This window comes from Phymastichus coffea, unplaced genomic scaffold (assembly GCF_024137745.1).
Source record: "Phymastichus coffea isolate CEN01 unplaced genomic scaffold, Cenicafe_Pcof_1.1 PCOF00003, whole genome shotgun sequence".
NCBI lineage: Eukaryota > Metazoa > Arthropoda > Insecta > Hymenoptera > Eulophidae > Phymastichus > Phymastichus coffea.
The window spans coordinates 13131015-13158993 of record NW_026706814.1 but is presented as its reverse complement, the minus strand read 5'-3'; the positions used below and the strand labels follow the sequence as shown (position 1 = coordinate 13158993).

The following is a 27979-nucleotide window of genomic DNA, read 5'->3' as shown; positions in this document are numbered from 1 at the left end:
CGCGGTCGCGCGTCGCGAGTACGCTCTCTGCAGCAGCAGCAGCAGCGGACCTGTTGTGTCCAACTTGTTGCTCCCAAGAGAAAGACGGCAGCGAGCTGTTGGCGCGCGCTGCTCCTAGTGCTGGAGCGGCAGCATGGGGCTAGCCGGCCAGGCGAGTCGCGGCCCAGGCCCGCGGCGGCTCGCGGCGGCCAGGCCCTAGGCCGCTGCGGCGATGCACCTGCAGCGTTCCAGACTTTGTTAAATATAGCCAATCGATATTAGCAGCCGCGGAGAATACCATCCGCAAGTCCGCGTGCGCGTGTCGTGTGCTGTTGTGCGCGCTTGTCGCAGCTGCACTGTCCGGGGCTCTATACGCGGCAGTGTCCGACCGACCGACCACTGCTGGCTCGCCTCTAGACTCCGCCGCGATCGCATTATGGATTGATCGACCAAGCTCTCAGCCCTCCTCGTCTACAACGAAGCAATACTACGACAAGGTATATCAACGCACACACACACTCCGCACACAGCGCGCGCGCAGTCACGTACGTACGCGCGAAACTCCCCCGGCGTGCTGCACGCGTACATGTGCTACACGCGCAGACAAGCGAGCACACGCGCAGGAAATTGCCGAGAGTCGACAAGCTGGGCGCTTTTCGACTGTCACTCGAAGCCGCCGCTGCCAGCACCAGCGGCGCACGCTCTCCGCCACACGACGGGCGCACGAGCAGCAAGACAGACATGAGCTCGCGCTCGGCGCTCTGAGCAACTCACGGACAGGAGCAGCAGCAGCAGCAGCAGCAGCAGCAGCAGCAGCAGCAGCAGCAACGAAGATGCCGCGCTGTTACATGGTGAAGAAGGCGCTGTGCAACAAGTACATCAACAGCGTGGCCAGAGGATTCGAGGATTGGGGCGTACGATGCCGGAGCCCGACGCCGCCCCTGCTGCCGCCCATTGAGCAGCAGCGGCAGCAGCCGGCGCCGCCGCCGCCCCCGCCGCCGCCCTCAGCCCCGGCGACCGCGCGTCAGCAGCAGCAGCAGCAGCCGGAGAAAACCAAGCTGCCGGCGCCGAAACCCAGATATGCCTCGCCGGTCGCCTCGGGTGAGACATTCGTACTCTTTTTCCGAAGCCAGCTGACACCTGTTTTTCCGCTCGGTCGAGCCCAGATGCGCCTTTTGGAGGTTATTTCGCCTTTTCAGTTCGTGCACACGCCAGCTTTTCAGCTTTGTCTGATCGAACGCGGACTCATCTACTTGAAGTAGCGAGTAGGTCGAGAGCATGCTTTCAAATCGACGTGTACTCGGTTGATTTGCACGCAACAATGGTTAACAGAAGCAGTAAACAAATAAATAACATACGACAAACGGATCGACTGGACGCGATTAACGCGTCTATATCCAAAATTATCTAGGTTAAGGTTGGCGCATATTGCAATTTTGACCTCCTCTAACCGAAACTATCATCGAGTAAATTACCAATTAGTTTTCAATCAAGCTCTTTAATGTGTTAACCGTTGTAGGTCGCGCATATTAGTTTTGGCCGCACACACACGACGCTGAATATTTAGAGCGCGCGCGTTCTCGTGAATGCTCGTGAAATTCCCGGCGGAAATCGGAACTTGTTTGTGTAATCGTGAAAAATCGCGCAGAAATACGAGCTTGTCTTCGAACCGAATCGAGTAGTGGTAAGCAAAGCCCGGTTGGTCGATACGCCGAGAGTACGCTGTCGGCGAATAATAGCCGAGTCTCGTGCAACGCGAAAGGGCAACGAGAAAAGCTTGCCGCAAAGCGCTGCGCCCGTCAGCTTGATCGTGCGAGTGAGCAATAAGCGTCGTGCATAATCGAGTTTTAATGCACGGGCGTTTGGGCCAGCGAGAACGGGAGGTCGAAGATCGAACGATTTTACGAAAGCGTCGACGTGGCGTGTCCTTGCAGTGCACGATTACTCGCCGAAGCAGTCGGATCTGTCGCCCACGTCAGGCCTGTCCCGCACGAAAGAGCACGTGCCGGTGATAGTGTCGACGGTGAGCCTGAGCAGCGGCAACGGCAACGGCGCTGGCGGCAACGCGGGCAAGAGCAACGGCACCAGCGGCCCCGACGCCAGCGCGAATTGCAGCAGCGCGACGAGCATCATAAGGCGCAGCTCGCCGCCGAGGAGGGATGCAAAACGCTCGCCGGAGCGCCCACCGAGATCGATAGAACAGCCGCAGGCCAAGTCGGCGTTCTCGCGGCCGAAGCAGTCCAAGGCTAGCGCGATCCACAGCTACGAGGCTGGCAGCGAACCGCCCAGCAGTAGCGCCAGCCTGCAGTTCATACCACCGCCGCCTCAGCGATCAACCTGCATCGCGCCGCCCAGCAATGACACCGTGCCGATCTTCAGAGACAGGTCTCTTTCTATTTCCATTTCTCCCTCTTCGCCAGCCTACGTCGTAATTGCGCAAGCCCTTCGTTCCTCGCTCACCCCTTACTTCTTAAAATTAGACCGGCCAAGTTTTATCGTTGAAACTATAGCTACGAGCCACAGAGACGACTTTAGTTGACGTGTAAGCTCGGTATTTTTATGATGTATGTACAGCACGGACTTGACGACGTCGCGGTCGCATGCGAATAATTGTACGTGCCCGCGAACACGGCAACGGCCTCTTGCGTTCATTGCTGCCGTCGCCGACTGCGCGGCAAACGAGACGAGTTTGGAAATGGAAACTGACCGACGGTTGACTGGCCGCTAAGCGTTCTCAATGGGCCGGCATTAATCGACTACCAATATGTTTGCGCGTCAGGTCGGCGGCGGAGACGGAAGCGGCGCACGACTTGTTGGAGTTGTCGCGCTCGCTGCCACCACTGGCGCCGCCGAGCGTGGCGATTGGGCCGCAGAGCGTCATCGAGCATCCAGCCAGCGACATCCAGGAGATGACGGTTTACCAGCCGCCGCGCGGCGAACAGCAGCTCTACCAGGTCGACCTCGCGACCACCGCCCTCTACCACTCGCAGTCGCAGCACCCTCACATACATCAGTCGCCCGCTCACCCTGCTAGCATCATCTACGAACCTACCACGCTCTTGCACGCGGTCAGTCCTTTTCATTTCAGGTTTGTCCCCGTCTGACTGGTCCCGATCCTTGCTTGGACTCCAGCATTATTTTCTGCTTGAAAGACATTTCTTTTCTGTTTCATCCGCGTGCGGTTTTCATTAGCAGAGAGAGGTTTTTCATATTTCCACACTACGTCTCTTCATTTTAATTAGCGCTACTCGTTCTCTTCTTCGCGTGCAATTTCATCGCACATATGAAAATATTTGATCTGCTCTTCAAAGTGCATCTGCGATTTTTAATTAATTCGCGCAGTCTTGTTTGCAAAATAATCCTGAAAATCGTTGACGAACAAGTATATTAGCACTGTTTGCAGACGCTGTTACTTTGTCGGGATAATTGTATTCTCGTGCCTCAATATTTTGAAATAATCGTGCTGATATAGTTTTCACAGTTTTCTGCAGTGCTTTCATCAAATTCATTCTACGCTTCAATAAATCCTCCAGCATTTCCGATGAAAAAAGTTAACTCAATTTCTAATTTATACTATGTTTTTGAAAATATCATAAAGTTATTGCAAATAACGTTTATAACTTCAGTACTCGAGAGCCCTTCCTTTCCTCTATCGAGGTCATTATATTTTCATGCTTCGAATTTTCCAAATAACGCACGCTAATAAACTTCCACGGTTTTATTTATGCATTCGGAAAATTCATTTCTCCGCGTCAATAACCGCTGCAGCGCATTTCTTTTCGAAAGCAAACTTTTTACAAAATTATTGGAGTTTTAGTTTCTCCATCGCGGGGGAAAAAGGTTTTCTCTCGCGAACGTGTTTTGTGACCTAGAAATTTTGATTGGATAAAGGGGTAAAGATAAAAATATGATAGGATCAATGAAAAGCTTTCCTTTCGCCCGTCGATGTTAAAAAGTGTCAGGCGCTAGGTTTCGCGACGGTTTGGTTCATCGAATGAACATCAAGTCCGCTACACAGCACGCAAGCCCTTAAAATTTATTGTAAAAACAGATTGCTGGGAACCAAATTATTCCTTATTAAGTTTTACTTTGCCTAACAAGTTTGATAAAAAGTAATACTCGGTTTATTCTAGTGGCGTCAGACCAGTCCCAATCGATAAATTGATCAGAAACTTATGACACTTTGTTCTGTTTTGACAATATTTGCACACTAACAACCGTATGACATCTATTCCGATCACAGAGTCACGGAGGCGTGTTCATTCCGCTATCGCCGGTACAAGAAGTGCTGTTCTACAGTGGCCCGGCGATTCCGACGACGATGATCGCTCAGTCATTGCAGCCACAGCTGCAGCCGTTGATCCCGCCTCAACAGCCAGCTGAGCCAATAATCATTCAGCAGCAGCTGGCGGCCCCGCAGCAGCAGCAGCAGCAGCAGCAGCAGCAGCAACAGCAACAGCAACAGCAACAGCAACAGCAGCAGGCTCAACTGAGCGGTGGACAGCAGCCGATGACGATTGATTCGTCAGCGCCGCTAACGCCGCCGACCTCCGAGTGCAGCAGCGACGTGGAGAACAGCAATCCGAATCTTCAGCCGAGCCAGCGCGACAAGGAGGTACAGACCAGCGTCACCGTGCCCGAGTCAGCGAAGACTGCCAGCTACACCTTCGACACGCTAATCGTGGCTGACGGCCGTACGAAGAAGTGCAAGCAACCCGCGCAAGCCACGACGACTGCGGCAACAGTCGCCCAGGAGCCGGTCGCGGCTGCCGCGCAAGACAAGGGCGAGGCTAATCGGGAGAGCGCAGACCAGCCGGAGACGTCGAAAACCGGCAAATATGTATGCAGCGAATGCGGTAAGTGTCGTTCGCCTCTGACCTTCTAATTAGAACGACGGCCGGACACGCGGCGCTGCTCGTAGTTTCGTTCGTTTGTAGCGTTTCTAAGAGCTAGCGACAGATTCTTAGCGAACGACCGCGAGTGTCGTGCGAAGCCTTTTACCGATGGTGGCTCTTCTCTCCAAATACCACGAGATCCTCCGAATCCATTGACAAATTCGTGCGCACGAGAGCAACGTTATTTGGGGCTGAAAACGGAGCAGGTCGGCCGGGAGCGAACACGACGTGGCCGCTAGCGCGCGCGATCGATCCTGCAACTAACGATAACCGCGCGGCTGGCTATGAGAGAGAGAGAGAGAGAGAGAGCGCGAGGGGAAGCGCAGGCAATAAGGTATTGATCCGAACGAATCAACAGGTAAGCAGTACGCGACGTCGTCGAACCTGTCGCGGCACAAGCAGACGCACCGCAGCATCGACTCGCAGTCGGCCAAGAAGTGCATCCACTGCGGCAAGGCCTACGTGAGCATGCCGGCGCTGGCCATGCACGTGCTCACGCACAAGCTCACGCACAGCTGCGGCGTCTGCGGCAAGATGTTCTCGCGGCCGTGGCTGCTGCAGGGCCACCTGCGCAGCCACACCGGCGAGAAGCCCTACGGCTGCGCGCACTGCGGCAAGGCCTTCGCCGACCGGTCCAACCTGCGCGCCCACATGCAGACGCACTCCACCGACAAGAACCACGAGTGCTCGCGCTGCCACAAGACCTTCGCCCTCAAGTCCTACCTGAACAAGCACCTCGAGTCCGCCTGCCAGCGCGACAACGACGAGTCCAGCAACGACGCCGACTCGCCCGCCGAGGCGCGCACGTCCGAGCTCCGCTCGCAGGTATGAGCTTGCCCTCGCTCTGCCCTCGCTCGCTCGCTCGCTCCCACCTTGTCCATCGGCGACCGCCGATCATCGCGCTCGATTCACCATTCTCTGTTGTGTGCTTGAATTTGCAGTCCAGATGTAAAGCTTGAGAGGCTGGAAAAGTCGTGTATACCGACGGCATATTAAAACGCAGACCCATTGAGGACCAGGAAAGGAAAGGACGTCTCGTGCTATATACGTGTCTCGTTCTAACTGAACCAATTATCTCTCCGTCAACGAATAACGAATTACACATAACATACATATACATACGTGTAACATAACGTGTCGATTGCGTACTTATATATACATTGCGGACTGTAAGAATTTCCTCGAGCCTTTTCCTCGCGCACGCAGATATTTATTACGAGCATTGCCAAGAAGGCGAGAGGCATGTAATCGCTGCTTCAATTACGTTGGATATTCCAAGGGAAAAATCACTCGAAACGACTGCTCGTCGTTGATTCACTGCTCGAACCGAATGCAATCGCACCAACGCACGCAAGCACTATATTGCACGGTACGCATTACGTTGCTAGTCATATCGCTCGCAGAGCTACAGAGAATGTATTCGATGATCCTGGCGAGCTCGTCGCTATTGCGTATTTCGTATTGCGTATTGCGCACGCAAAGTGTATTCTAGTCCGTTTCGATGATTTTTCGCGTCGGCGCCGCAAGGCCCTTATCGTTTGCAAAACACAATTACTACTATTATTATCGTCCTGGGAGACCGAGTAGCAGCGATTCGTATGAGCTACGTGTCTCCCCACGGCTGAAAGATACGCCGAAAAGTGTCGCGCAAGTGCATGCGCAAACAGGTGTGTAGTAATGCATTGAAACTCAGTATGTACTTAAAAAAAAAAAAATAATAATAATAATAATAATAATAATAATAATAATAATAATAATAGTAATAATAAAACGCCGAAAAACATCGAATCTCTTAATGATCTATATAACGTTTTGATATGCGAGTGTGCGCGTTCTTCGCGTCGCGCTTCGTCGTGAACGCTGAGGACCTTCCATACACATTTCGGTTATTTAGTCATATCGAAGATATTCAGTTTTTCACGTTTTAGTGTAGAAATAACAATCGCGAGAGTTTTCCTCAGACGGCATTGATTTTGGTTACGCGTTCTGTGATAATTGAAACCGAGGAAGAAACTAGTGTCGCGAGTTAGCTTTAATTTGTTCGTTCGCGAATCTTGGTGAAGCCTATTGGTCGAGCGCGATTGTCGCATTGTCAGACGCGAATGTCGCTCGCGAGAGAAACGAGAAGGTGAGGAAGTTTAGTGGGTCAGCGAGAGCTTAGCAACACAGCGCCTCGGGACAAAAGGAAAGTAAGGAAGCTCGGGGCTGCTCGTTTCGTTCTGCTTCTTCTCTTTTTTCGCGAGAAATTTTTCGGCTATCGCGAGCAAGCAAGAGAAAGACGAAGGGGCGGGAAGGGGGAAGAGTCGACGTTGACTCCACACCACCTGTTGCAGCCTTCGAGCTAGAGCAGCTACGTCGCGCTGACCAGAAGTGATTCGCTCGCAAGTTCGCCGAGCGAGAGAGAGGGCAGACAAGTTGCGCACCTTTGAATTATGGAACGTGTTGCTCGCTCGACGTTTTCGACCTAGAGCAAACGTGTTAATCTAGGGTCACGGCTAAACTTCTCCTTTTTTTGTGTGCCGAGCATTTCCTTATACGCTCACCTGTTGAGGTTTCAGCAGGTTAACGCGATTGCTGTTAATTACGTCTGAGCTTTGCGTTCGGACTTTTATCCCAAACACGAACCAGTGCAATATCAATTATTACATCAACAAATGCGATCTCTGATATTTATCTTTGCTACATTTTAGCAAGTCCAGTCAGAATTAGGTTTGCTATTGTTTTTATTTATGTGATTCTAGCTAGTAAGAATTGGGCTTTTCCTAGTTCTGAATAATTGAAATTTACTTTTGTTCGTATTGTTGTAGTATCGAATCCGTCATTCATTTTACTTGTTTAATACACGCGAATGATGACAAATGAGCTCTAGTCAAATAAGTAACTTACCTTTAAACGTTACATATAAAATGCAATAATGGTAGTGGAAGCTTTTCAAACTTATGGAGAAGAAGAAAACAATTTTTTATCCAAAGAGCATAGGTTTTAGGGAGTATCGGTAATAGAATTAAAACGAAACACATAGGTAATACATCTAGTCAGCACTTTATACGCGGATATATAAAAATGCAGGAAAAACTTGTAGAAACAAACAAATCTTAGTGATAAGCATTGAAGCAGGGTTCTATCAATGGAATTTTTTATATAGTATATTTCAAAAAATAAATAAATAATTAAATATAACTGGAAAATTGAACGGTTCAATTAACTGATAAAGAAACCTCAATTACAAGCTCGGTAAAACAAATTATTGCAAGGTGAAGGCCAGAAGTCCACTTATATGAATATCATTTCCTTTTGCATTTACAAATGCTACTTTGTAAGAACAAATTATTAAATAGTAGGTAAAGAATATTTATAAGAGATTACATACGATCGATTATTATATGTAAAGTATCGACCTTTGGATCTCGAGTTTTCGTATAGATCGTTATAAAAAAATGGTACATTGTATTGATAAACTATTTTTGTACTTCGACATAGCTTCGTACGAAATGTCAATTGGTTATTGCTTAAAAAAGTGAATCAATTATCGTAAATTTTTCCGTACTCGATATGTAAACTTGATTTTTATTCCTCTTATAAAGCGATGTAAAGTAGGCCACTGCAAGTATTTTTATAAGTGTAACGGAAAATGCACCCTAAATTTTTTTAAATGAATTAATTGTAAGGAGGTCGAAACACACAGCCTGCAACATACGTTATTTTTCATTGAGGTGAGGAATATGAACTCGTAAATTGAGGGTCAACACAACAAACACACAAACACACACGTAGTATTAAAAGTACACGCGCAAGATATATGAAAAACTATAGTAATTATAGGCATGAGTAAAGTATGGACACACAGCATAAACAAACTACAAATACAAATACATTTGTAAAATCGCAATGGTATTTGAACGTGTTAGTTATAAACAAACTACACCTTATGATCTTAGTACCTACTATGGACATTTACAAATACTCAGTCAATCAATTATAGTGAATACCTGCTATGTATAAGATATCGTCACAATAGTCAATAACTAATTGTAATAATGTTTTTTCTGATTCTAAAGTAAAGCGCCACGTGTACAGCATAAGAAACACCAAACTACTTCGAGATAGTTGTAAAAAAGACAGTGTTTGCAAATCAAAATTCATGCGTACAAGGTCGCCGTTCAATTAAAAAACGAACGTATTCCGAGTTTTACACACGCTTAACTTTCATTTTGTTTTACTTCTGCCAAGATGTAAGATAAAACTCGAGGATCAATCGGTTCACGCACATCCGTTATAATTTGGACATCAGTTTTTCTACGTACTTATAAGATTACAACCGCCACATTGTAAATGATGGCTTGAGCAATTAACTTATACATATTGAAAAGCCGCGTAACGTCAGCGTTAGTGTGTACACCTATAAAATACTCGTGCTGCAATTATCGAGAGCTGAATTGTCCCGATTCAACAGGAATTTCGAACCATTTTTGCCTCCGTTATTTTTGCCTGCAAAAATATAGGGTTGTGCATAAGCCAACGTTAAAATTATATCGTAACAGATATTGCAATAAGTAGACTATCCATTTGCACTTCACATATTATTGTAGATATTACTACATTACACTATGGCATTGTGTGAAGTACGTAATTGCAAGCGACTAAAGGCAGCACTCGACCTTACATAAGCTTTATTCTCCCATCCGGAAGTGCGTTAGAATAGTGAAGCGATAAAAAATGATTACTAAAGAATGTATTCTGCAAATCAAATTGTAACGCGAAATTTTTTTGCATTTTTACGGATCACATTTATGTTTCCTATAAGATGGACTTATTTAAATGTGTCGAGGTATTTCCGAAAAACTAATATTAGCATCACCTTACAAACTAGAAAAAACATTTCTTTTATGCAAGCAACGTAGACAGCCGTATTACATTTGAAACTTGAAATTTGCTTTATTTTCCAGCAGTTTAGCATGTGACTACTTAAAAAAAAGTGTGAAAACATTTACTAACTAAAGAAACTTTTGCAAATTTCACCAATTTTTTTTTATATTAAAAAAAAAAAGATTAGAAAATGCAAAAAAAGAAGTTGTAACGCTAAGCATGGACTTAGGATTTAGATTAGTGTGATACAAGGTACGACAAAGCAATAATTTAGTGATTGTATGATATTTGATTAGTGATTAGCACTAAGTTGTACGGTAATACTTTCCAAATCTATAAATATTTACTCGATAAAGTCAACATATAGTTTTGTAGAAGCTACGAGGACTGTACTCGGAAATTTAACAGAAGAAAACGTAAGAAAAACAAGTCAGATCATAAATTGAGAGCAACTGTCACGGGATCAAAAAGAAAAGCGGTAAAAAATATTGATTTGTAATAAAGGCAAATCTAACATTTTTTATGTAATATTTTTTCTCAGTGTGTCAATGATTGACATGTTCTACTTAATGATTTCTAAATTTTATACTTTCAATTTTCATCAGTCAGTCTACGTCCTGTATATCAATTTCTTTATAAAGATGAAAGTTGATCAAAGTATGGCATAATGCTTTAACGATGTTTAGTGCCAAAAATCTCTACTCCATAGGCCACAAAGTAGCATAATGCTTACCGATAATTCAACTATTTCTAGATCTGCAACATTAATTTTTTTTATATTCTACAACATGAATTGATACAATTTACAATAAGATCATTATGAATTATTGTTGATCGAAGTTCTAGTTTCGTGGCTACTACTTTATCCATATAACGTATTGAGCAGCCAACATAACAAAATATTGCAAACTGCAAAACCAATTACTGGATTATAGTATCGCACCAGAGACACGTGTATGAGATATACAAATAAAATAATTGAAAATAAATGAAAAGAAACTGATCTGTGTATCAAGTATAACCCCGACCATTTAGATGTATACTGTGTTTTTTCAATTTTATTACAATATCTCTGTACTTGACAGTATCGCGGAATAAAAGAACGTTCTGAAACCCATTTCTAAATATATTTTTTTCTATAAACCTTAATAGACCTATTAGCATTATATGAATATACAAGCAAATCTCATAATTATCAAAAGTTTTGATTTATTTATACACAATATCTAAATATCTTCGTATTGTCAACAGTATTAAATTAAACTTCTAATAAGATTTTTTCCAAAACAAATTATTATTAATATTATTATTATTATTATTATTATTTTACAATTTGAAAAATCGCAAGCGTAAGAAAACAATGGTGCTCACAGAGTTTGAATCGCTTGACATCAAATATGTAATTCTGTATTTAAAAAATCTATTTTGATAGCTATTATACAAAGTGTCAATAAAAGTATATCAAGATTTGTGTCTGCACGTTCAATCAAGTGGCTATAAATAAAAGTATATAATTACAATTGTTTCTCTGACTCTATCTTTGGTTGTGGTGGTGGTGGTGGTGGTGGCTTTTCCGTAGGACTACTATCAGATGGTTTAGTATCTGAAGCATCTTTAGCTTTATTCCAATCTTTCAAACCTTCAGGTAATGTAGTATCTTCTTCAAATGATCCAGTACCTTCAACGAATTCTTCATAAGTCGATTTTTCGGGGAACGGCCTTGGTCCGAGCAATTCAATCATGTCGTCACGGCTTAAAATTTCTTGTTTCAGCAATCGCTGAGCGACCTATTACAAATAATTTATACAATTTAATTTTTTTCAGTTGTAATATTTTCTTATACTTATTATGTAGGCGTACCTTTTCGACATTTCCTTTGTGCTCTGTTAAAAGTTCTGTTGTATGCTTGTGTGCCTTAGTTATCATGTCCCTAACTTCCTGATCAATAAGTTGAGCAGTACTTTCAGAGTAAGGCTTATCCAAAACTGTATCACCAGGTTGGGGCATTTCAAAGCTTACATTACCGACTTTTTCGTTCATACCATAATGAACGACTTGCGCATAAGCACTCTGAGTTACCTGATTGAAAGATAATATCAAGATAATTAAGTACGTCATATTCACAAATAAATAAGATCTGAAAAGACCTACTTTCTGTAAATCATCCTGTGCACCTGTCGTTATTCTTCCAAAAAACAGTTCTTCGGATACTCTACCACCTAATGTCATGCACATTCTGTCGAATAATTGCTCTTTTGTGTATAAGTACTGTTCGCGAGGTAAATACTGAGCGTAACCTAATCCTTTGCCACGAGGAATAATGGAGACCTAAGGCATGATATATAATTATAAATATATGTTGCGTTATTCACAGCAACTTTTTATTTTTAGTTTGAAGTTTAACGGACCTTTAATAGAGGATCTGCATATTGTAGGAACCATCCCGCGACAGCATGCCCAGCTTCGTGGTAGGCTACAGTTTTCTTTTCTTCTGGCTGTAAAACGTTTGTCTTCTTTTCCATACCTGCAACTACTCGTTCAATAGCTTGCTCGAAATTTTTCATTATGATGTTGTCTCTCTTATCACGAGCAGCTATCAATGCAGCTTCGTTACAAACATTTGCAATATCAGCTCCTGTGCATAAAATTCTGAGTCAAACTGCTTTGATAAAGTAACGTAATTATATGAAAATAAGTGAAAAATACCTGTAAAACCTGGTGTGAGTGCTGCCATTTTTCTGGCCAGTTCAGTTTTATCTAAATCAGTTTTTAAGTTTTGTAAATGAACTTTGAAGATAGAAGCTCTTCCTTTAATGTCCGGCGCTGGTACGTAAATTTGTCTATCAAATCTACCAGGACGTAGAAGAGCTTTATCCAAAATGTCGATTCTATTTGTAGCAGCCAAAACTACTACATTTGTCGTTGTGTTGAAACCTTTAAATATAAACCCAAAATAAAAAATAATTTCTCATTTTATATGGTGGAATATTTATAAAAAGTTCGAAAACATACCATCCATTTCTACCAAGAGTTGATTTAATGTGTTTTCTTGCTCTGAATGTGACCCAAAGTTTCTACCGCCTCTTTTACGACCTACAGCATCGATTTCATCGATAAATAAAATGCAGGGAGCGCTTTTACGTGCCATGGCAAACATATCTCTGACACGAGAAGGTCCAACACCCACAAACATTTCGAGAAATTCTGAACCAGACACCGTTATGAAAGGTACGTCTGCTTCTCCGGCAGTAGCTTTTGCCAATAAAGTTTTACCAGTACCAGGAGGACCTTCAAAATTGTAGGTCATATTATCATAAACGCTAATTCTATTCACACTAAAAAAAATTAAGAAAAATAAGTACCTGTTAAAATGGCTCCTTTAGGAATCTTAGCTCCAAGGTTGAAATATTGTTGAGGATTCTTTAGAAAATTAACAAACTCCATGATTTCAATTTTAGCTTCTTCACATCCAGCAACATCCCTTATATAAAAAATGACAAATGAGTAATTATTCATTATAAAGCAATTTATAATGTTGATATTAAGATTGTTAATCAAGATTATCATTGAGAAAAACAAAACAGCTTACTTAAATCTTACTCCTATTTCACTTGGGTTAATTAGTTTAGCAGTAGAAGATGTTACATTTCCAAAAAGTCCTTTACCACGACCACCTTTACCACCAAACATACTTGCAGTTTTGCGTGTTAAGAATAATAAAAGAGCTGAAAAACATTAAGCAAATATTAAAATAGGTTTATTTATGCTCTGCATAAATTTGTTCAGATTATATTTTACCTATAGTAATGAGTGTTGGTAAGGCTGATACTAGATTTGATCCTTCCAGCTCATTTTTATACACAACAGGTACATGATTTTGAGGTTCAATGTTCAATTCTAATTGAGCATTTTCCAAATTTCTTTCAAAAGTTTCAGAACTGCCTATATTGAACCACAGTGTACCCTAAAGACGAGATAGTATTATGAAATTATTTCAACTAACAAAAAATAATAGATTTTAATATTTACTTCAGAACTAGCTCCTGGCTGAAGCCTAATTCGAACCCATTTCTTGTTTATTACTTCGAGTTTATCAACAACTCCTTTGTTCAGATAACTAAAAATATAAAGTCCATTGTTAGTTAATATTAATAATATTTTTATAAGAGTAACAAATGCCTTACCCATAGACAAACTCTCTCCATGTTATTTCCTTTCCACTATCCGTAAGAGTCAATGCTGCAATAAAACCTATAGCACCAATAGCTCCTAATGTTAACCACTTATCATTTCCATTAAATGGTCCACCAGTATCACCACCAATCTTCCGTCCTACATTCATATTAAAACCAAATTGTTTAGAACCTGATGAGTTAGGCGAGGAGCTTGAACTAGATGTCTCCTTTGAAGCATTTCCATTTTCTGCATTCTTACTCTCTTTAGGTGCATTTTCAACTACTTTTGGAATTTCTTTAGACTGTTGTCTGGGCTTAAAATATTTTTCAAATCCCTTTGGTGGTTTCTGACAAAACCATCTCCATTGTTGTTGGACTTGTTCGATAGCCGACAGCCTTGTTCCATTTCTGAATGGAGATAACGTCCTTACAGCCTGTGGTAATATTATGAAATTTTTATATAAACTTATTAAACATCTGAAAATGGAGATGACAATGTTAAAGAAAAAAAATATAATTATTTTGAATATTGTATTACGTTGAATACTGTATTATGTTGAATTTTGCAAGAAAAATATAGAAAACTATTAAGAAGATGACAAGTAATCATTGATGCATGATTATATCACCAGAAACAAGTATCTCACAACATGATGAAATAGGTTATGAAGTTGGTAAGGGCTGAGGGCTCACCTGAAAGTGATCAAATCGACTTAATAGGAACTTTTCAAACTTGGCAGCCGAAAATAACAACTGATAAGCCATATCTCATTCATAAGGTGTCTGTCAATTAAAAGTTCAAATGATTCTTCAACAAAGATGCACAAGATACACACATTACCGGCCTTTAACCATCTTTCGCTGCACGCTCTGCTTACTTATACGCTACCCTGTGATAAGTATACTGTTTCACTACATAGCCAACATATAGCTCTTTAGCTGGTTCTATCATACATGTGTCAGCTTACTGTATGTATGTAGTAGTATGATACCTTGTAGAGTTGCGTTTAATTTGGCGCGTAGAAATACTTCATCGCTTACGAGAAAACGTATATTTCGTAAAAATTACAAAAGAATATTTTTTAAACTAATTAGTTTTCTTATCATTGTTTTCAGAAACTTGATTTTTCATTGATAAATTCAAGTCGAGTTATTATGAAATTTTCTCTTATTCTATATTTTTATCAAATCAATTGTTTTATATTATAAACAATTAGCATAACATAATAAATAATTAATGTCACAAGAATTTTGATTGTATAAATTTTTATAAGTAATATAACTACATGAACATGAATATAAATAAAAAATATACCAATTTGTTGTTTTACTAGTAAATTTTGAACACATAGACAAACATGTTATACTATAAATTAAACTTACATAACTTCTCCATTTAAAAGATTACAGAATGATTTGAACTTTATACTTTTCTTCAAATAAAATATTCTTTTATACTTTTAAAAATTGGTTATTCAACTCTATTATAAAATATACAATCAAATATATCGAATATAAATTGAAAATTTTCCCAATTTAATAGTTAGGTGACCAGACAATTTTATTATTTACAAAAAATGCTGTGTCAATTATTTACTATAATATGATATAGTTAATCATTTGTGTGTATATATTATTTATATCATGAATAATTATTTGTTTCATTATCTGAATCTGCAACCATTCTTAGTTTTTTCAGTTATACTTTCTAAATGAGGTTCTGATTGATTAGCACCAGTAATAGTATTTACATTGATTGAATTAAGTAACAGATTCCATGCTTTGTGTAAATTTTGGATTTCTAATTTTACATCTTTGATTTCTGTTTTACTTAAACTTGATGTGTTGAGTTCAGTCATAAAAGCATCCAATGCATCTTCATCTGAATCTTTTTTTTTATCTTTATTATTTTTTGATAAATTTATTGAATTTTCCAACGTAGTTATCTGTTTACATACATCTGCATATTTTTCTGACTGCAATGTACAATAAAATTGTCAAATTTGAAATATAAATAATTCATAAGTTGAATATATACCAAAATATCACGCATTTCTTGAGTTTTTAATTTTCCATCCATTTCCATTCTTTTTTGACGTTTCTTCTCAATTGCTCCAGTTCTGTCTAGATAATTGTCTTCATCAGAATCATAATAATCTGCAGCTTCCCAATTTCGGAATGTACTCTTTTTTTCCTCTACATAATTACTATAATTATTAGAAACATTTTTATATAAAACATTTAAAGTGAATAAAAACTTACTGAATGCTTGCTGCAAAAATCCATAATCATCTAAGAACTTGCAAGCTCTCAAAATGCATTCATCAATAGCTTTCATTTTATCTCCATTGACAGTACATTGGATTTTTTTTGTAGAGCCCAAGGCATCCAAAGTTAAACTAAAAAAATGTATATAATTAGCTTCAAAATTACTTAGAAAATATGGATTATTAGATAAAGTACAAAACTAACTCGATGCAGCAAGAAAATCTTCCAAATCCTTCATCTACTGTTTGATATTCTAAATCATATCCTTCCCACTTAAACCAATCTTGCAAAGTTTTTTTAGGATTATCTAAATATGATACTTCGTTATCACTTTCAGAATATTCTGAGGTAACTGTTGATCTTGAAAGTTCATCAACATCTATTATTCCCCAACTGATTCCTTCAGATTCTTCTTGTTTCATTGTGATTAACTCCCTTTGTTTCGATAATTGTTCTATATATATTTTTCGTTGCTCTTGTAATTCACTTTCTTGTAATTCTTGTAATTCTATAGCAGAAAGTTGAGCTTCCTGCTCTTTACTATCTTTTGGTGTATGTAAAACATATTTTCGTTGACCATTACCAAAGCTCAACAATTCACCACCTTGAACTATTATGTATGTGTAGGGCTTTATCTTTACTCCATTTAAAAAAGTCCCATATGTACTGTTCAAATCATAAATATAAATTCCTGTTTCATTTTCAAAATCAGCTATGCATCTGTATTGTAAAACTGCATGAAATTCGGATACTGTTTTATGTGATAAGATGATATCACAGGATAATGATGTCCCAATAACATTGTAACTTTTATATGAAAGATCTAAAGTTTTCAGAATTACACCAGCCTTAAAAACATCCACTTTATAAATATCGGATGGCATGCCACTCCAAATCGGCTCTTTATATGAACATGTTATTTTGACATTTTGATCAGCTGTAACAGTTGATTCATCATCACATAATTTATTTTTGAAAACAACAAATCTATTTCTAGATTTTTCAATATGATCATCCTGATTAAAATTCGAAAATGCTTTAGCAACAGATCCTTGCAAATCCATTTTCATTTTAGTGGAATTTTTTTGCCATTTGAAGGTTAATAAGGGTTTTGCTAATTTATTTTCAATATTATCAACTGAAAAATTATATTACAACAATATTAAAAATAACAGTATCTATTTCTATATATATTATAATAATGGCCGCGATCAATAAATACTTTCATATACCTTTGTTATTTATTTCCTTCTCCCGCTCATTTTTTTCTACAATAAATACAGAATTGTCTTTTAAAATTGATTCAACCGTACAATCTCTATTTCCACTTCTTTTATTTTCTTCGGTAGCCTGATGTTGCATCTCCATATTTCATGAATAATTTCATTAATCATTAATTAAGTAAAAAAAACTGATTTATGACATTCTATTAGATACGTATGTATATGTATTACTTTAACCTTTACAGAAAAAATAGTAAACACGCGAGCAATCAATCGAAGCGTTTCAATATATGAAAAAGAACAAATAGAAATTATAAAAACGTCGTAAGTCATTGACGGTCGCTTACGTATCTTGGCTCTGCTTTCGTGACGGTCGGGGACTTGTCGGATTTTTGAAAATGGCGGTGATGTGCAGGTTTCGTGGTTTCATGAGAAGAACCAAATATATTCGAGAATCTTTGAATATAAACAATGTCACGTCGAATTCATTAGTTTCCCGCAGTCTTTGTACGTACGTTGAACAACCAAAGTCCAAAGGTATTCTGAGATTCAGTTTAATCGGAGCTGGACTTGGTGCTGCGGTCGGAGTAGGTTATGCCTTTACTAAAATAAACGACGCAAGGCAAAAATTGGCTTTAGAAGGCTCCGAAATAGACGTAAAGCTTTTAAAATACAAGCCGGACGTGAAACCTTCTCGACGGGTATGTATATCAACTGATTTTTATTTACTTCAACTACTTATATACCACCACCTGTTTACAATGTTCAAAAATATTCCTAACAATTATTACATATTCATCGCTGATAATTCCTATATTCCTTTAATAATAGTACAAATAATACAAAGATTACAGCTACTCTATTGCATATTGATAGTATTAATAATAAGAATTTGATATATTTTACATCATTTTATGTAATTGAATTTGATTTAACCACATGATGAATGGTTTTAGATTATCTCTCCTGTAGATTCTACAGGGTTGAAATTAACACTTTTCCAATACCAGACATGTCCATTTTGCTGTAAGGTAAATATAACAAAATTTAGTGTGTTTTTTATTGAAAAGTAGAGAATTACTTATAAACTGTAATTAAATGTTTTACAGGTTAGAGTTTTATTAGATTATTATGGAATATCTTATGATGTTGTGGAAGTTGATCCTGTACTCAGACGAGAAATTAATTGGTCAGATTACAGAAAAGTGCCTATTTTATTAGCAAAGGTTGACAAAGGCTATCAACCATTAAACGACAGTTCCATGATTGTGTCAGTTATAACATCTTTTTTGAATGACAAGTCACAAAAACTTGATGAAATTGCAAAGTATTATCCTGTCATTGCAATGCACGATGAAAAAGAAGTATTCAAGCATGAAATTGTAAATAAATATTTTCTTATGTATCAAAATTATATTCCTAAAAATAGATCTATGAATGACATTGTGTAAGTATATAACTTAAATTATTCCAAAATAATAATAATTTTATATAGATGATATAAGACATGATTTTATTGTAGCGAGGAACGAAAATGGAGGAAATGGGCAGACGATGTATTTGTACACACACTTTCACCAAATGTTTATAGGACATTAGGAGAAGCATACCAAACATTCAACTGGTTTTCTAAAGTGAGTTTAAATTCAACTATTTTAAAACTTATAATTAAGTAGATTAATTATTGAAATTTAAAACAAATTTAGGTTGGACATTGGGAAGAATATTTCCCAGCTTGGGAAAGAGCTATAATGATTAATGTAGGAGCTTTAGCTATGTGGTTAATTTCAAAGAGATTGAAGAAAAAACACCAATTGAAAGATGATGTAAGACAATCTTTCTATGATGAGATTAATCTTTGGCTCAACGAAATTAAAGCAAAAAGAGGAACATTTATGGGAGGAGCAAATCCAGACTTATCTGACCTTGCTGTGTATGGTGTATTAAAATCAATAGAAGGCTGTAAAGCATTCAATGATGCATTGAACCATACTAAATTAAGCGTATGGTACAGTGCAATGAAAGAGAAGGTTGATTCTCATGCAGGTAGCATTTATTTGAGCAATTGATAGAGGAACAATGAAGTTGAGATTTGTACATTACTTTTTATTTATTTGATTGCTTTATAATAAATATTTGTTGAAAAAATAAATATTTTTTTGTAAAAAAATTCTTTTATTCTAAATAGAACAAATCATTTGTCTGTACATTAAAGCAAAACCTTTGTTCTCAGTATCAGGTGTTGTACTGTTTGTTTCATTAGAATCAGTTATGACATATAATACGTAAGGTTTCAACGTGGCTAAAACAAGAGAACAAATTATAAAAATTTGTTAATGTAACCAATTAAATCATAAGTTTTATTTACGTAATACTAACTGATTTTTGGAGTAAAAGCTGATCCACAAAATCTATCTGCTGTTAGTGTTGAAATGCTTGTATTTACTTCAGCTGCATTAGGAATGATAATATAATCTGTTATGCAATTACTTCCAAAAGTAGCCGTTCCCGAAGCTAAAATAATATCAATATTTATTATTATTTACAATTTTAATAGAAGACATTTTTGAACAGTTGATTAATAAAGTACTTACTCCCATTACCAGATATTGAAAACGAATTCTCTTCTATTAATGACCATTTTAGACTACAATAGCCAGATGCTAATCTAACGCAAGCACCGTAATTTAAGTCTGCCATTTCTCTAGTACCTATTGGTATCGTTGCGTCTGTAATATTTTTAATTACAATAACTTTGAATATTATGTTCCAATTTTTCGATTTACTGAATTAATACGCCACGTCAAATATAAATGTTCTGTACAATGAAATTTGCTATTTAATTATTCAGCAACGAATGAAAAAAGTAGACTAATACTAACTCATACTTGGGCGTGCATTATTTATAGTTCCATAATTGAAGCTCATCACAATACCAGATGTTGCCGTATAGTATTGAAGGCAACCGCTCGGCGCTGGAGCGTGTATTAATGAAATTTGAATTAAACACAAATTTTTCAAACATTTTAAGTTTCCCTAGGCTAATCAATCAACACGTATACCTTTGGTCGCTGAATCACAAGCAATTTGCTGCACTCTTATGTTCCAACGCCTTTTAAACGAATACTCTGAGCTAGCGTCAATAGATATTGCGATTGGATTCAATCCGTCGTAATCCACGTAAACTAGAATTAATGATGAAATACAACAAAATATTTACTTTATAGTCTCGTCATAAAATTAGTTAGCGATAATTTTCATTGGTTATGAATTAATAAAGAATGTGATACTTGTATACCATGTTGATCACTATTTTCCCCACAAATTCGTGGTACGCGAGACGAACCGCCGGAAACTGACAGTAAATCATAGTCGCAAATACCCTCCGATGTGGGTTGAGCTAAGCTGAAATCCAAAAAGTCTAGTCGCAACTGAAATAAAAGAAAAATTTCACATTGATCGGACATTAGCTACTAGTAGAAAAATCTCACAGAAAAAATGTTTCCTTATAAACGTTGATTCTCACCTGGCATACGTTAGCACTATATTTTTGCACCATTAGCATACATCGATCGCCCCCGTCGAAAGTTGTTGGATACGAAGGATTTATGAAGTACGTATTATTTGCGCTAGTTGTGGCTCCACATGACTTTTGAACTATAAGAAAATGAGTAATTTGACTGTTCAAGTTATGCATAGTATATCATAGTTAAAATAATATAACGTGTACTTACATACACAGCAAACTCCAAAGCCGTTGGCGCAGCTACCCAATGCAGTTCCTCCTTGAGCAAAACATTCGCGTCTCGTATAGCAAGTCCCATTAAAACTATTACTTGCCGTGCATTGAGAATTGGGAAAGCGAATTACGCTAAATAAGGGAAAAACTACGCAGAAAACAAACAGTTATTGCCATGCGTTTTTTATGTGTGAAATTGTCTCCAATTTTAAATAATAAAAACAGTTACTTAGATACAATTATTTGAGTTCTTGAAAATGTAAACACAATCAATGAATGTTTTGATATTGATCTCTTGTAACGATTGGATACATTATTTTTACGTTTTTATATTTGCTTTGACGAGAAATACTATTTGAAAAAATGAAATATACTATTTGGAAATGGCTCGTATTAATTTTATTTTAAGTAAGACAGCTTAAAATACCCCGAGGGATGCAAAGGCAGAAGAGCGACAACAAAAGTCGACATATAACTCACAGCGTTTGTATCGGTGCAAAATCGGAGCATCCCTCGGGGCGTCAACGCGATCTGCAGAAGAATGCTGACCAGAAGCGATGGTGAGCGTGACAAAGATAATACCCACAAGTTCGCCGAACATGTCTGTCTGTGCAGGGTGCAAACTGAACAGACAGGGCTTTCTGGTTCACTGACGCTCTCATTTCGGCAGATAACGGGATAATCATTTGTTCAAGCTATCCAGCCAATTAGCGCTCTTTTGAAAAAAGTCGTGGAACGCTAAATCACCTGTTGACGTAACTGTTGTGCGCTCTGCTATGCGTTGTGGTATCGTCATATAACTTACAAGGAGATGACTGTAACTTAATGCATACCGTCCAATTTTTTTACCATTTATTTTAATTGTTTAGATATTCTTTTTGAAGCTATGCTTCTTATTTACCAAATCTAAGTCTACAAATACATTGCTTAATAATAAGCTGTTCGCTTGATTCGCGATCAAGGCACAGGTTTACTATCTAATGAAAATCACATTGCCTGAGGTAGCTTATACATTTTGATTGCTAAAATTGCTAGGTGTTCTACAAAACGGACAGTGATTGTAACGAAGTAGCGCCAATTCATAATCATCTGTGTGAAACATCTGAAAAACAATTAAATTAATTTAATTCAAATACTATTAATCTAACTATAACTAAAGACTGTCTTACTTTCAGGCAAGATTTACAAAACGTTACTTGTAAATCAGGTAAAAGATTTCTGTAATATCGCGTTTTGAATGGCTTAGGCCATTTTACGATTAATACTGATGATGGTTCCATACTTTTCAACACACCGCGTCCCACGGTAACGGTTGAGCTTCCAAACTTTTCCTACGATTCAAAAATAATTGTATTTGTTCGAGTTTATCGTAGTCGAATTATGCATTGACATGAGTATTTATTACGGAAACCTCGTATTGGACTAGTCGAGCCATAAATAAGTCAGTTTGATTAGTCGTGACGGTAAATTGATTTTCCGTATTAATACTATCATCGGTTGACTGTACCGGTTCTTCAATTAACTTTTCAGCTTCATTATCTGTTATTCCAGGTTCTAATTCGAATTCGACCAGAGGCAAAATTTCTGAAAATGGTTAAATTTAGAATGAATTGGCCACTGAGATCGAATACAAATTAAAATATTTACCGAACATTACGAAAGAATACTGAAACTTAAGTCCACACTGAGCACAGCAATTACCAGCGGCATTATTAACAGCTGGCAACAAGGCATTGTAAGTCGAGCATCTATTACACAACGGTAACAATTCCTCTGGATCTCGATAAGGATACGCTTTGATAGCGATCGTCCAGATTTCAATTTGCGCAAGATGATGCTTAGGTATTTTCATTTCGCGCAATCGGTCGAGTAACTGCATTGCCAACTTATTAGCTCCTAATAATCGCGCTTGCTTCACAAGTGCATACATTATCTTTAATTTGGAGATACCTTCCAATGTCGTACTATAAATTTTCGTGAGCAAGAATTTCGAAATATTGAACAATGACTCGGGCATCAATGCTGTAAATGGTTCTTTCTAAAAAAATAGAAAAATATTATTACATTACTTTGAAACTAATAAACAGAAGATAACGTCGATTTACCAAATATTTATAGACTTCGTGATAAGCGTAATAAATATCAGCTTTATCATAGTACGCCATGAATTGCGCTTTTATTTCCTCAGTACTTTTGTTTAAATGGAGAGTAATTTGCGACAACAACCAGTAAAAGTACGATGCATCACGAAATCTCTTTTCCATTACAGCATTGTTCGCTAACGTGGTCAATACTTGACTAGACTCCTCCGGCTGGCCAGCCATTTGGAACGCTATAAAAAAAATGCCGTGGTATTGAGAGCATCACTAGCTGTCAATAATAACCACTGAATAGACTTTACCTTTTTGTGCCTCTGAAAACTTGCCCGTTTCTGCAAGCCACCTTGCATAAGGGCCATACACTCTGGACTTGAGCCTGGGATTCCTCTCCGCAAGCTCAAAAGCTTCATGCCAAGCATGAGCGTCGACGAGAACATCAGCCACATCAGGATCGTCACCTAGGCGACTGAAAATCTCGGCTGCACCGTGAGTTGCTCCGAGTTGACGTAGTTTCTTCGCGATCATCGAGAGACTATCCCGCTCGGCTTTGTCAAGCTGCCGGCCGACTTTGATGAGCATATCGATCCACCCGTATTCCGAAATAATCTTGATCGCTTTCTGGGCGTCACCCGCCGAAAGGAACATTTCAGCCGCGGCACGAGGTTCACCTAAGCTCTTTGCCCATTCGGCTCGTCTTCTAAGCAGCATCGTCCGATCTTGACTATTACCGCTCGCAATGAATTCTTGCGCCATGTCGAACATTCGCAGATCCGAGTACATATCTAAAGCTTGCTGCTGCAAACCAGCTTTCTGAAAGAGCTTGGCTGCCTCGCGTAGTCTACCCATTGCTGCAGCGGCGGTAGCCATGCAAGCTTCACGCCCCCATTCGCCAGATTTAAACTTTTCCTCGAGTTCCAGAACCAAGTCAATGTAGCGCAACTTTTTCGTTCTTGCGAAAGCCTCATAAGCTATTTTGAATTCTAGGTGATCAAGAGCCGCGACACCCAGAGTAAACCAGTCGGAATCTGCGACACCAAGACAAGCTATGGCGTAAGCTTTGTCAAAAATTTCGGCTTCCAAATATCGATACATCGACGATGACAACGGGATCTGAAAATAACATTAATCAATTCTTTATAAAAGATTTGAAGATAACAAAAATACAAATTAGAAGCTCAATCTTGTACCTCCATGGTAACGATTGATGAACCGTGTAAACAGTACATTTTTGAACCGTTGAGTCCAACAACAACGCCTGAAAACTTCTGTTTGTATTCGGGAAAATGAGCGACTTTGATAGCTAGATAATCTTGACCAGAAAAGCAAATCATATCTTCAAAAGCACTATTGAAAGCCACACTAGTTACATCGTGAAATTCTTGCAATTTATTATCGTTGTAAATATCAAATACAGAAAGAACACCTTGGTCATTAACAACAGCTAACTTTTCTTTCATTGAACTCACATCCAAACATCTGATAGCTCCATCAATTTTAGCTAACAGAGAGGGGAATGGATTATCCAAATAAATTTCCATCACTTGTCCGTTTCTCAAGCCAACTAATAATCGTTCTCTACTTGGTGGGCCTCCAATAACTTTTATGTAACAAACTGGATCGTCGAGGATCCACTCTCTTTCTACAATGCCGTTGAATGATAGACTCTGAATTCTTTTATCCAGATAGAGAATTAAATTGTTTGTAGTTACAACAAGTAGATTACAACCTAAAGATTGAACTAATTTATTTCTTATTTTGTAATGCATTTCTTCAGTACTTCCTGAAGGTTCATAAATTGTTACACGTTCTGGCAACTGTACAGCTAATCTATCTCGATACACAGCAATTTTCTGAACCTAAATATATATAGAGCTTTAGAAATATTCCACTTTATATTTCGAAATTCTATCTAATGACAACTCACAAGATCTTTGCATTTGATTCGAACTTTTTGATTTGTAATCAAATGTTGAATTATAACATCAGTCATTGTTTCCCTGTATGCATATTTGTCTCGGTATAAACCATGAACAATGTTCCACGATAATTCTAGATTTGTAATTGTCCCATCTTGACAACCAATTGCCTGGGAATAATTTTAATTGTTATTTTATGATAACACTTATATATTTAAAACTCTATAGATACTTACAACATGATCTGACTCTGGATGAACAGCACAAGTCCAAGTCCATGAAGAAAATGTATTACCAAGAACAGCTAATTGGATTCCCTCATGAGATAATAAAAGGCATTGTTTGTTACTGCCACAGACAGCTATGTATTGTCCATTTGGAAAGTAAGTAATTTTTAGTGGGATAAAATTTAAATTTCTTTCTCTTCCAATTATTTTTCCACTGATGGTATAGAATGACAGCATACCACTCCATTCACCAACACAAAGAATATCTGCTGGTTCCTCACTATTTAAATTAATTATAATTATTAATTTTGTTATTTTGAAAAAACTTAAATGTTGTAAATTTAAAATTAAATACTTTGCTGGACTCCAAGCTAGGCTCCAAATTGGTGATTCACCTGATCGATCAATACGTAAACGTTCTTCTCCACCCTTCATAAATAAATTAATAATCACATTAATATAGAATATATGATTCTATATAAAGTGAAAAAAAATCAGAGCTTACTTTGTTTCTTATAGAAATATAACCAGCTGATAAGCCTAGAGCCATATACTGCCCATCTTTAGTCCATGCACAACAATTCACTCTGCCTCCTGATTTATGTTTCTGAACAGCTTTTTGTTCAGCAGACCATAATGCAATATCAGAAAGTGAGCAACTAAGTAGCTGATGTGATACAGGGTTGAAATGCATTGATTGCACTGCTTCATTATGGCTAAAATACTTGTTATAAATGAGTCTTCTTGTTTCTTAAATAGGTAATTTCTATATAAGATACTTACGAGTACTTTAAAATTCCCTCTAATTTATTAGTCCAAATTATAACAGTTTTATCTGCACTTCCTGAAGCAAATCTCTTTCCATCGCTTGCATAACAAACACAATATACAATGTCTTTATGTCCTGAAAATTTATCATAAGTTATTTTCACTAATATAACTTATGAATTACATTATTACTTTGTCATTTTTAACAATAAGTATCATTTACCTTTCAATAATTGTATTAAAGCACCATCATTACTTTCATAAACTAATACATGCTGCCCAGCAGCTACTATTAGTTGACTGCCACTTGGATTATAGCATAAGTCATAAATACTAGAAAATTTTTAATAAAATAAAATATTTAATAAAATAAAATAGATTATCATTTTTAAATAAACAAAAACATTTATATTTCAATGCACTATTTATTTCATTTCTTAAATTGATTTTTACAAACATTATTTAAAATGTAAAAGATAAAGATATTTATAATAATTTGTTGATAAAAATGTTTTATATTTTGATTATTGAATTAAAAATGTATATGTTTTAAAAAATAGTTTAATAACAAGATTTACCACTGCTCAGCTTTATCCTGTACTTTATCAGTCCAGTTCACACATGTCTTCATTTTACACGTATAATTACAATAACGACTGCGAATATTCCAAAATATTAGCTACTAATTTGTTTTTAACGAAACAATTTTGTTTGTTTTAAAGTTCCAAAGTCTTATGAACTAGAGTTTGTTTTGGTACGCATTTCGTTACCAAGGTAACACATAAAAAATGGCGAATGCACTTGCGATGCATATATTATTGTGACGAAGTGCATTTTTTTAAATGCAATTACAATCGAAGTAATTCGGTGATGTATTTTCCATTTTTTTCATTAGTAGCTAAAATAATGTATTATCAGATATTTCATTATTGGTAAGAAATTGAGTAGAATTCCTTCGTTATTTGGTTGATTGATGCACTTATTTTTATATTATAACTTAATTTTTGTTTAATGCAATGGCCGTGTCAAGCATAGTACTTAACAATTCGTAATACGCAAGCTAAAGCATGAGTTTTGTTCTACGAGTCGCGAATTTCACTTTAATAACATGTTATTTCTGTTACCGCGTGATAACACACTAGTGAATGATGATATTGCTATTGGTAGTTGCTATCAGGGTCTGTCTCCATAGGGCCTGCCTGAGTCCGTCCGAGCCGGCCGAGATTTTTTATGGGCACGCCATCTCTATAATTTCGTGTTCATGCGTTTCTCGTATTGGCTGCGTCCGATCGGGCTCGTTTATGTAAACGCAGCCATTCACTATGAAACTCGCCATTGGATACGAAATTATAGAGATGGCGTGCCCATAAAAAATCTCGGCCGGCTCGGACGGACTCAGGCAGGCCCTATGGAGACAGACCCTCATAGGCATATAAAAGATAGACTGCTGATACCAGGTTATGGAATTGTCCGCAAGAGTGAGAGAGATAGCAACAAATAGCGGGAAACTTCTGTTTCTTTCTAGTCGACGCTTATTGGCTGTTGCCGTGCATGCGCTTACGCGTTCTTTGACTAGCGAATTTGAAATTAACGCTATATTATTGAAGGTTATGATACGTTTGTTCCGGGGGTAAGTGTGTTCGTTTGGGGCATGCGAGGAATAGTAGTAACTTTCTGTTGGCACTATCAAAATTTTTAGCGATTTGTACGCGTTTGTATGTTACGCCCTCGTACGCGCGCGTATGCGCAATATGTGGCGAGGGCCTTAAAATCTTTATCAGAAATACATTTAAGCGAATACGCATCTGAAATAATAGCATATGT

At 38.1% G+C, this 27979-nt stretch overlaps 6 protein-coding genes across 11 annotated transcripts; 2 read left to right on the top strand and 4 right to left on the bottom strand.

Moving 5' to 3' along the window:
• Window positions 1-136: 136 nt before the first annotated feature.
• Window positions 137-10945, top strand: LOC131663915 (zinc finger protein 853-like). Of its 2 annotated transcripts, none has more exons than XM_058934689.1 (6): window positions 137-1080; window positions 1914-2364; window positions 2759-3047; window positions 4223-4835; window positions 5233-5699; window positions 5816-6614. In XM_058934689.1, the coding sequence occupies exons 1-6, from the start codon at window positions 813-815 to the stop codon at window positions 5831-5833; spliced, it is 2106 nt and encodes a 701-aa protein (XP_058790672.1). In that variant the 5' UTR covers window positions 137-812; the 3' UTR covers window positions 5834-6614. The 2 variants fall into 2 exon arrangements, with proteins under 2 accessions (XP_058790672.1, XP_058790682.1); XM_058934699.1 differs by having other exon boundaries at window positions 149-1080; window positions 2759-2933; window positions 5816-10945.
• Window positions 10946-11083: 138 nt separating this feature from the next.
• Window positions 11084-14822, bottom strand: LOC131663904 (AFG3-like protein 2). Of its 2 annotated transcripts, XM_058934675.1 has the most exons (13): window positions 14609-14822; window positions 14175-14349; window positions 13925-14072; window positions 13770-13857; window positions 13539-13704; window positions 13330-13465; window positions 13103-13221; window positions 12753-13028; window positions 12447-12674; window positions 12149-12375; window positions 11892-12068; window positions 11601-11819; window positions 11084-11527 (listed from the first exon to the last, which is right to left on the bottom strand). In XM_058934675.1, the coding sequence occupies exons 1-13, from the start codon at window positions 14678-14680 to the stop codon at window positions 11255-11257; spliced, it is 2304 nt and encodes a 767-aa protein (XP_058790658.1). In that variant the 5' UTR covers window positions 14681-14822; the 3' UTR covers window positions 11084-11254. The 2 variants fall into 2 exon arrangements, with proteins under 2 accessions (XP_058790658.1, XP_058790650.1); XM_058934667.1 differs by having other exon boundaries at window positions 13925-14349.
• Window positions 14823-15288: 466 nt separating this feature from the next.
• Window positions 15289-17686, bottom strand: LOC131664848 (kanadaptin-like). The gene is made up of 5 exons (XM_058936269.1): window positions 17416-17686; window positions 16388-17321; window positions 16178-16314; window positions 15954-16111; window positions 15289-15891 (listed from the first exon to the last, which is right to left on the bottom strand). Exons 1-5 carry the CDS (start codon window positions 17549-17551, stop codon window positions 15580-15582), a joined length of 1677 nt encoding a protein of 558 aa, XP_058792252.1. The 5' UTR covers window positions 17552-17686; the 3' UTR covers window positions 15289-15579.
• LOC131664855 (prostaglandin E synthase 2) lies at window positions 17681-19584 on the top strand. Its single transcript, XM_058936282.1, has 5 exons — window positions 17681-18107; window positions 18363-18437; window positions 18516-18853; window positions 18929-19040; window positions 19113-19584. The coding sequence occupies exons 1-5, from the start codon at window positions 17805-17807 to the stop codon at window positions 19473-19475; spliced, it is 1191 nt and encodes a 396-aa protein (XP_058792265.1). The 5' UTR covers window positions 17681-17804; the 3' UTR covers window positions 19476-19584.
• LOC131664866 (uncharacterized) lies at window positions 19479-21840 on the bottom strand. Of its 4 annotated transcripts, none has more exons than XM_058936301.1 (9): window positions 21626-21783; window positions 21141-21293; window positions 20933-21063; window positions 20705-20837; window positions 20469-20591; window positions 20295-20381; window positions 20001-20135; window positions 19786-19920; window positions 19479-19708 (listed from the first exon to the last, which is right to left on the bottom strand). In XM_058936301.1, exons 1-9 carry the CDS (start codon window positions 21744-21746, stop codon window positions 19587-19589), a joined length of 1140 nt encoding a protein of 379 aa, XP_058792284.1. In that variant the 5' UTR covers window positions 21747-21783; the 3' UTR covers window positions 19479-19586. The 4 variants fall into 4 exon arrangements, with proteins under 4 accessions (XP_058792284.1, XP_058792293.1, XP_058792302.1 ...); XM_058936319.1 differs by having other exon boundaries at window positions 19481-19708; window positions 20289-20381; window positions 21728-21840; XM_058936293.1 differs by having other exon boundaries at window positions 19481-19708; window positions 20289-20381.
• A 120-nt stretch (window positions 21841-21960) lies between these two features.
• Window positions 21961-27316, bottom strand: LOC131664841 (intraflagellar transport protein 122 homolog). Its single transcript, XM_058936258.1, has 14 exons — window positions 26734-27316; window positions 26379-26488; window positions 26171-26291; window positions 25893-26103; window positions 25743-25816; window positions 25397-25667; window positions 25169-25330; window positions 24432-25100; window positions 23547-24354; window positions 23251-23477; window positions 22793-23183; window positions 22551-22729; window positions 22315-22476; window positions 21961-22247 (listed from the first exon to the last, which is right to left on the bottom strand). The coding sequence occupies exons 1-14, from the start codon at window positions 26784-26786 to the stop codon at window positions 22152-22154; spliced, it is 3534 nt and encodes a 1177-aa protein (XP_058792241.1). The 5' UTR covers window positions 26787-27316; the 3' UTR covers window positions 21961-22151.
• Between the last annotated feature and the right edge of the window lie 663 nt (window positions 27317-27979).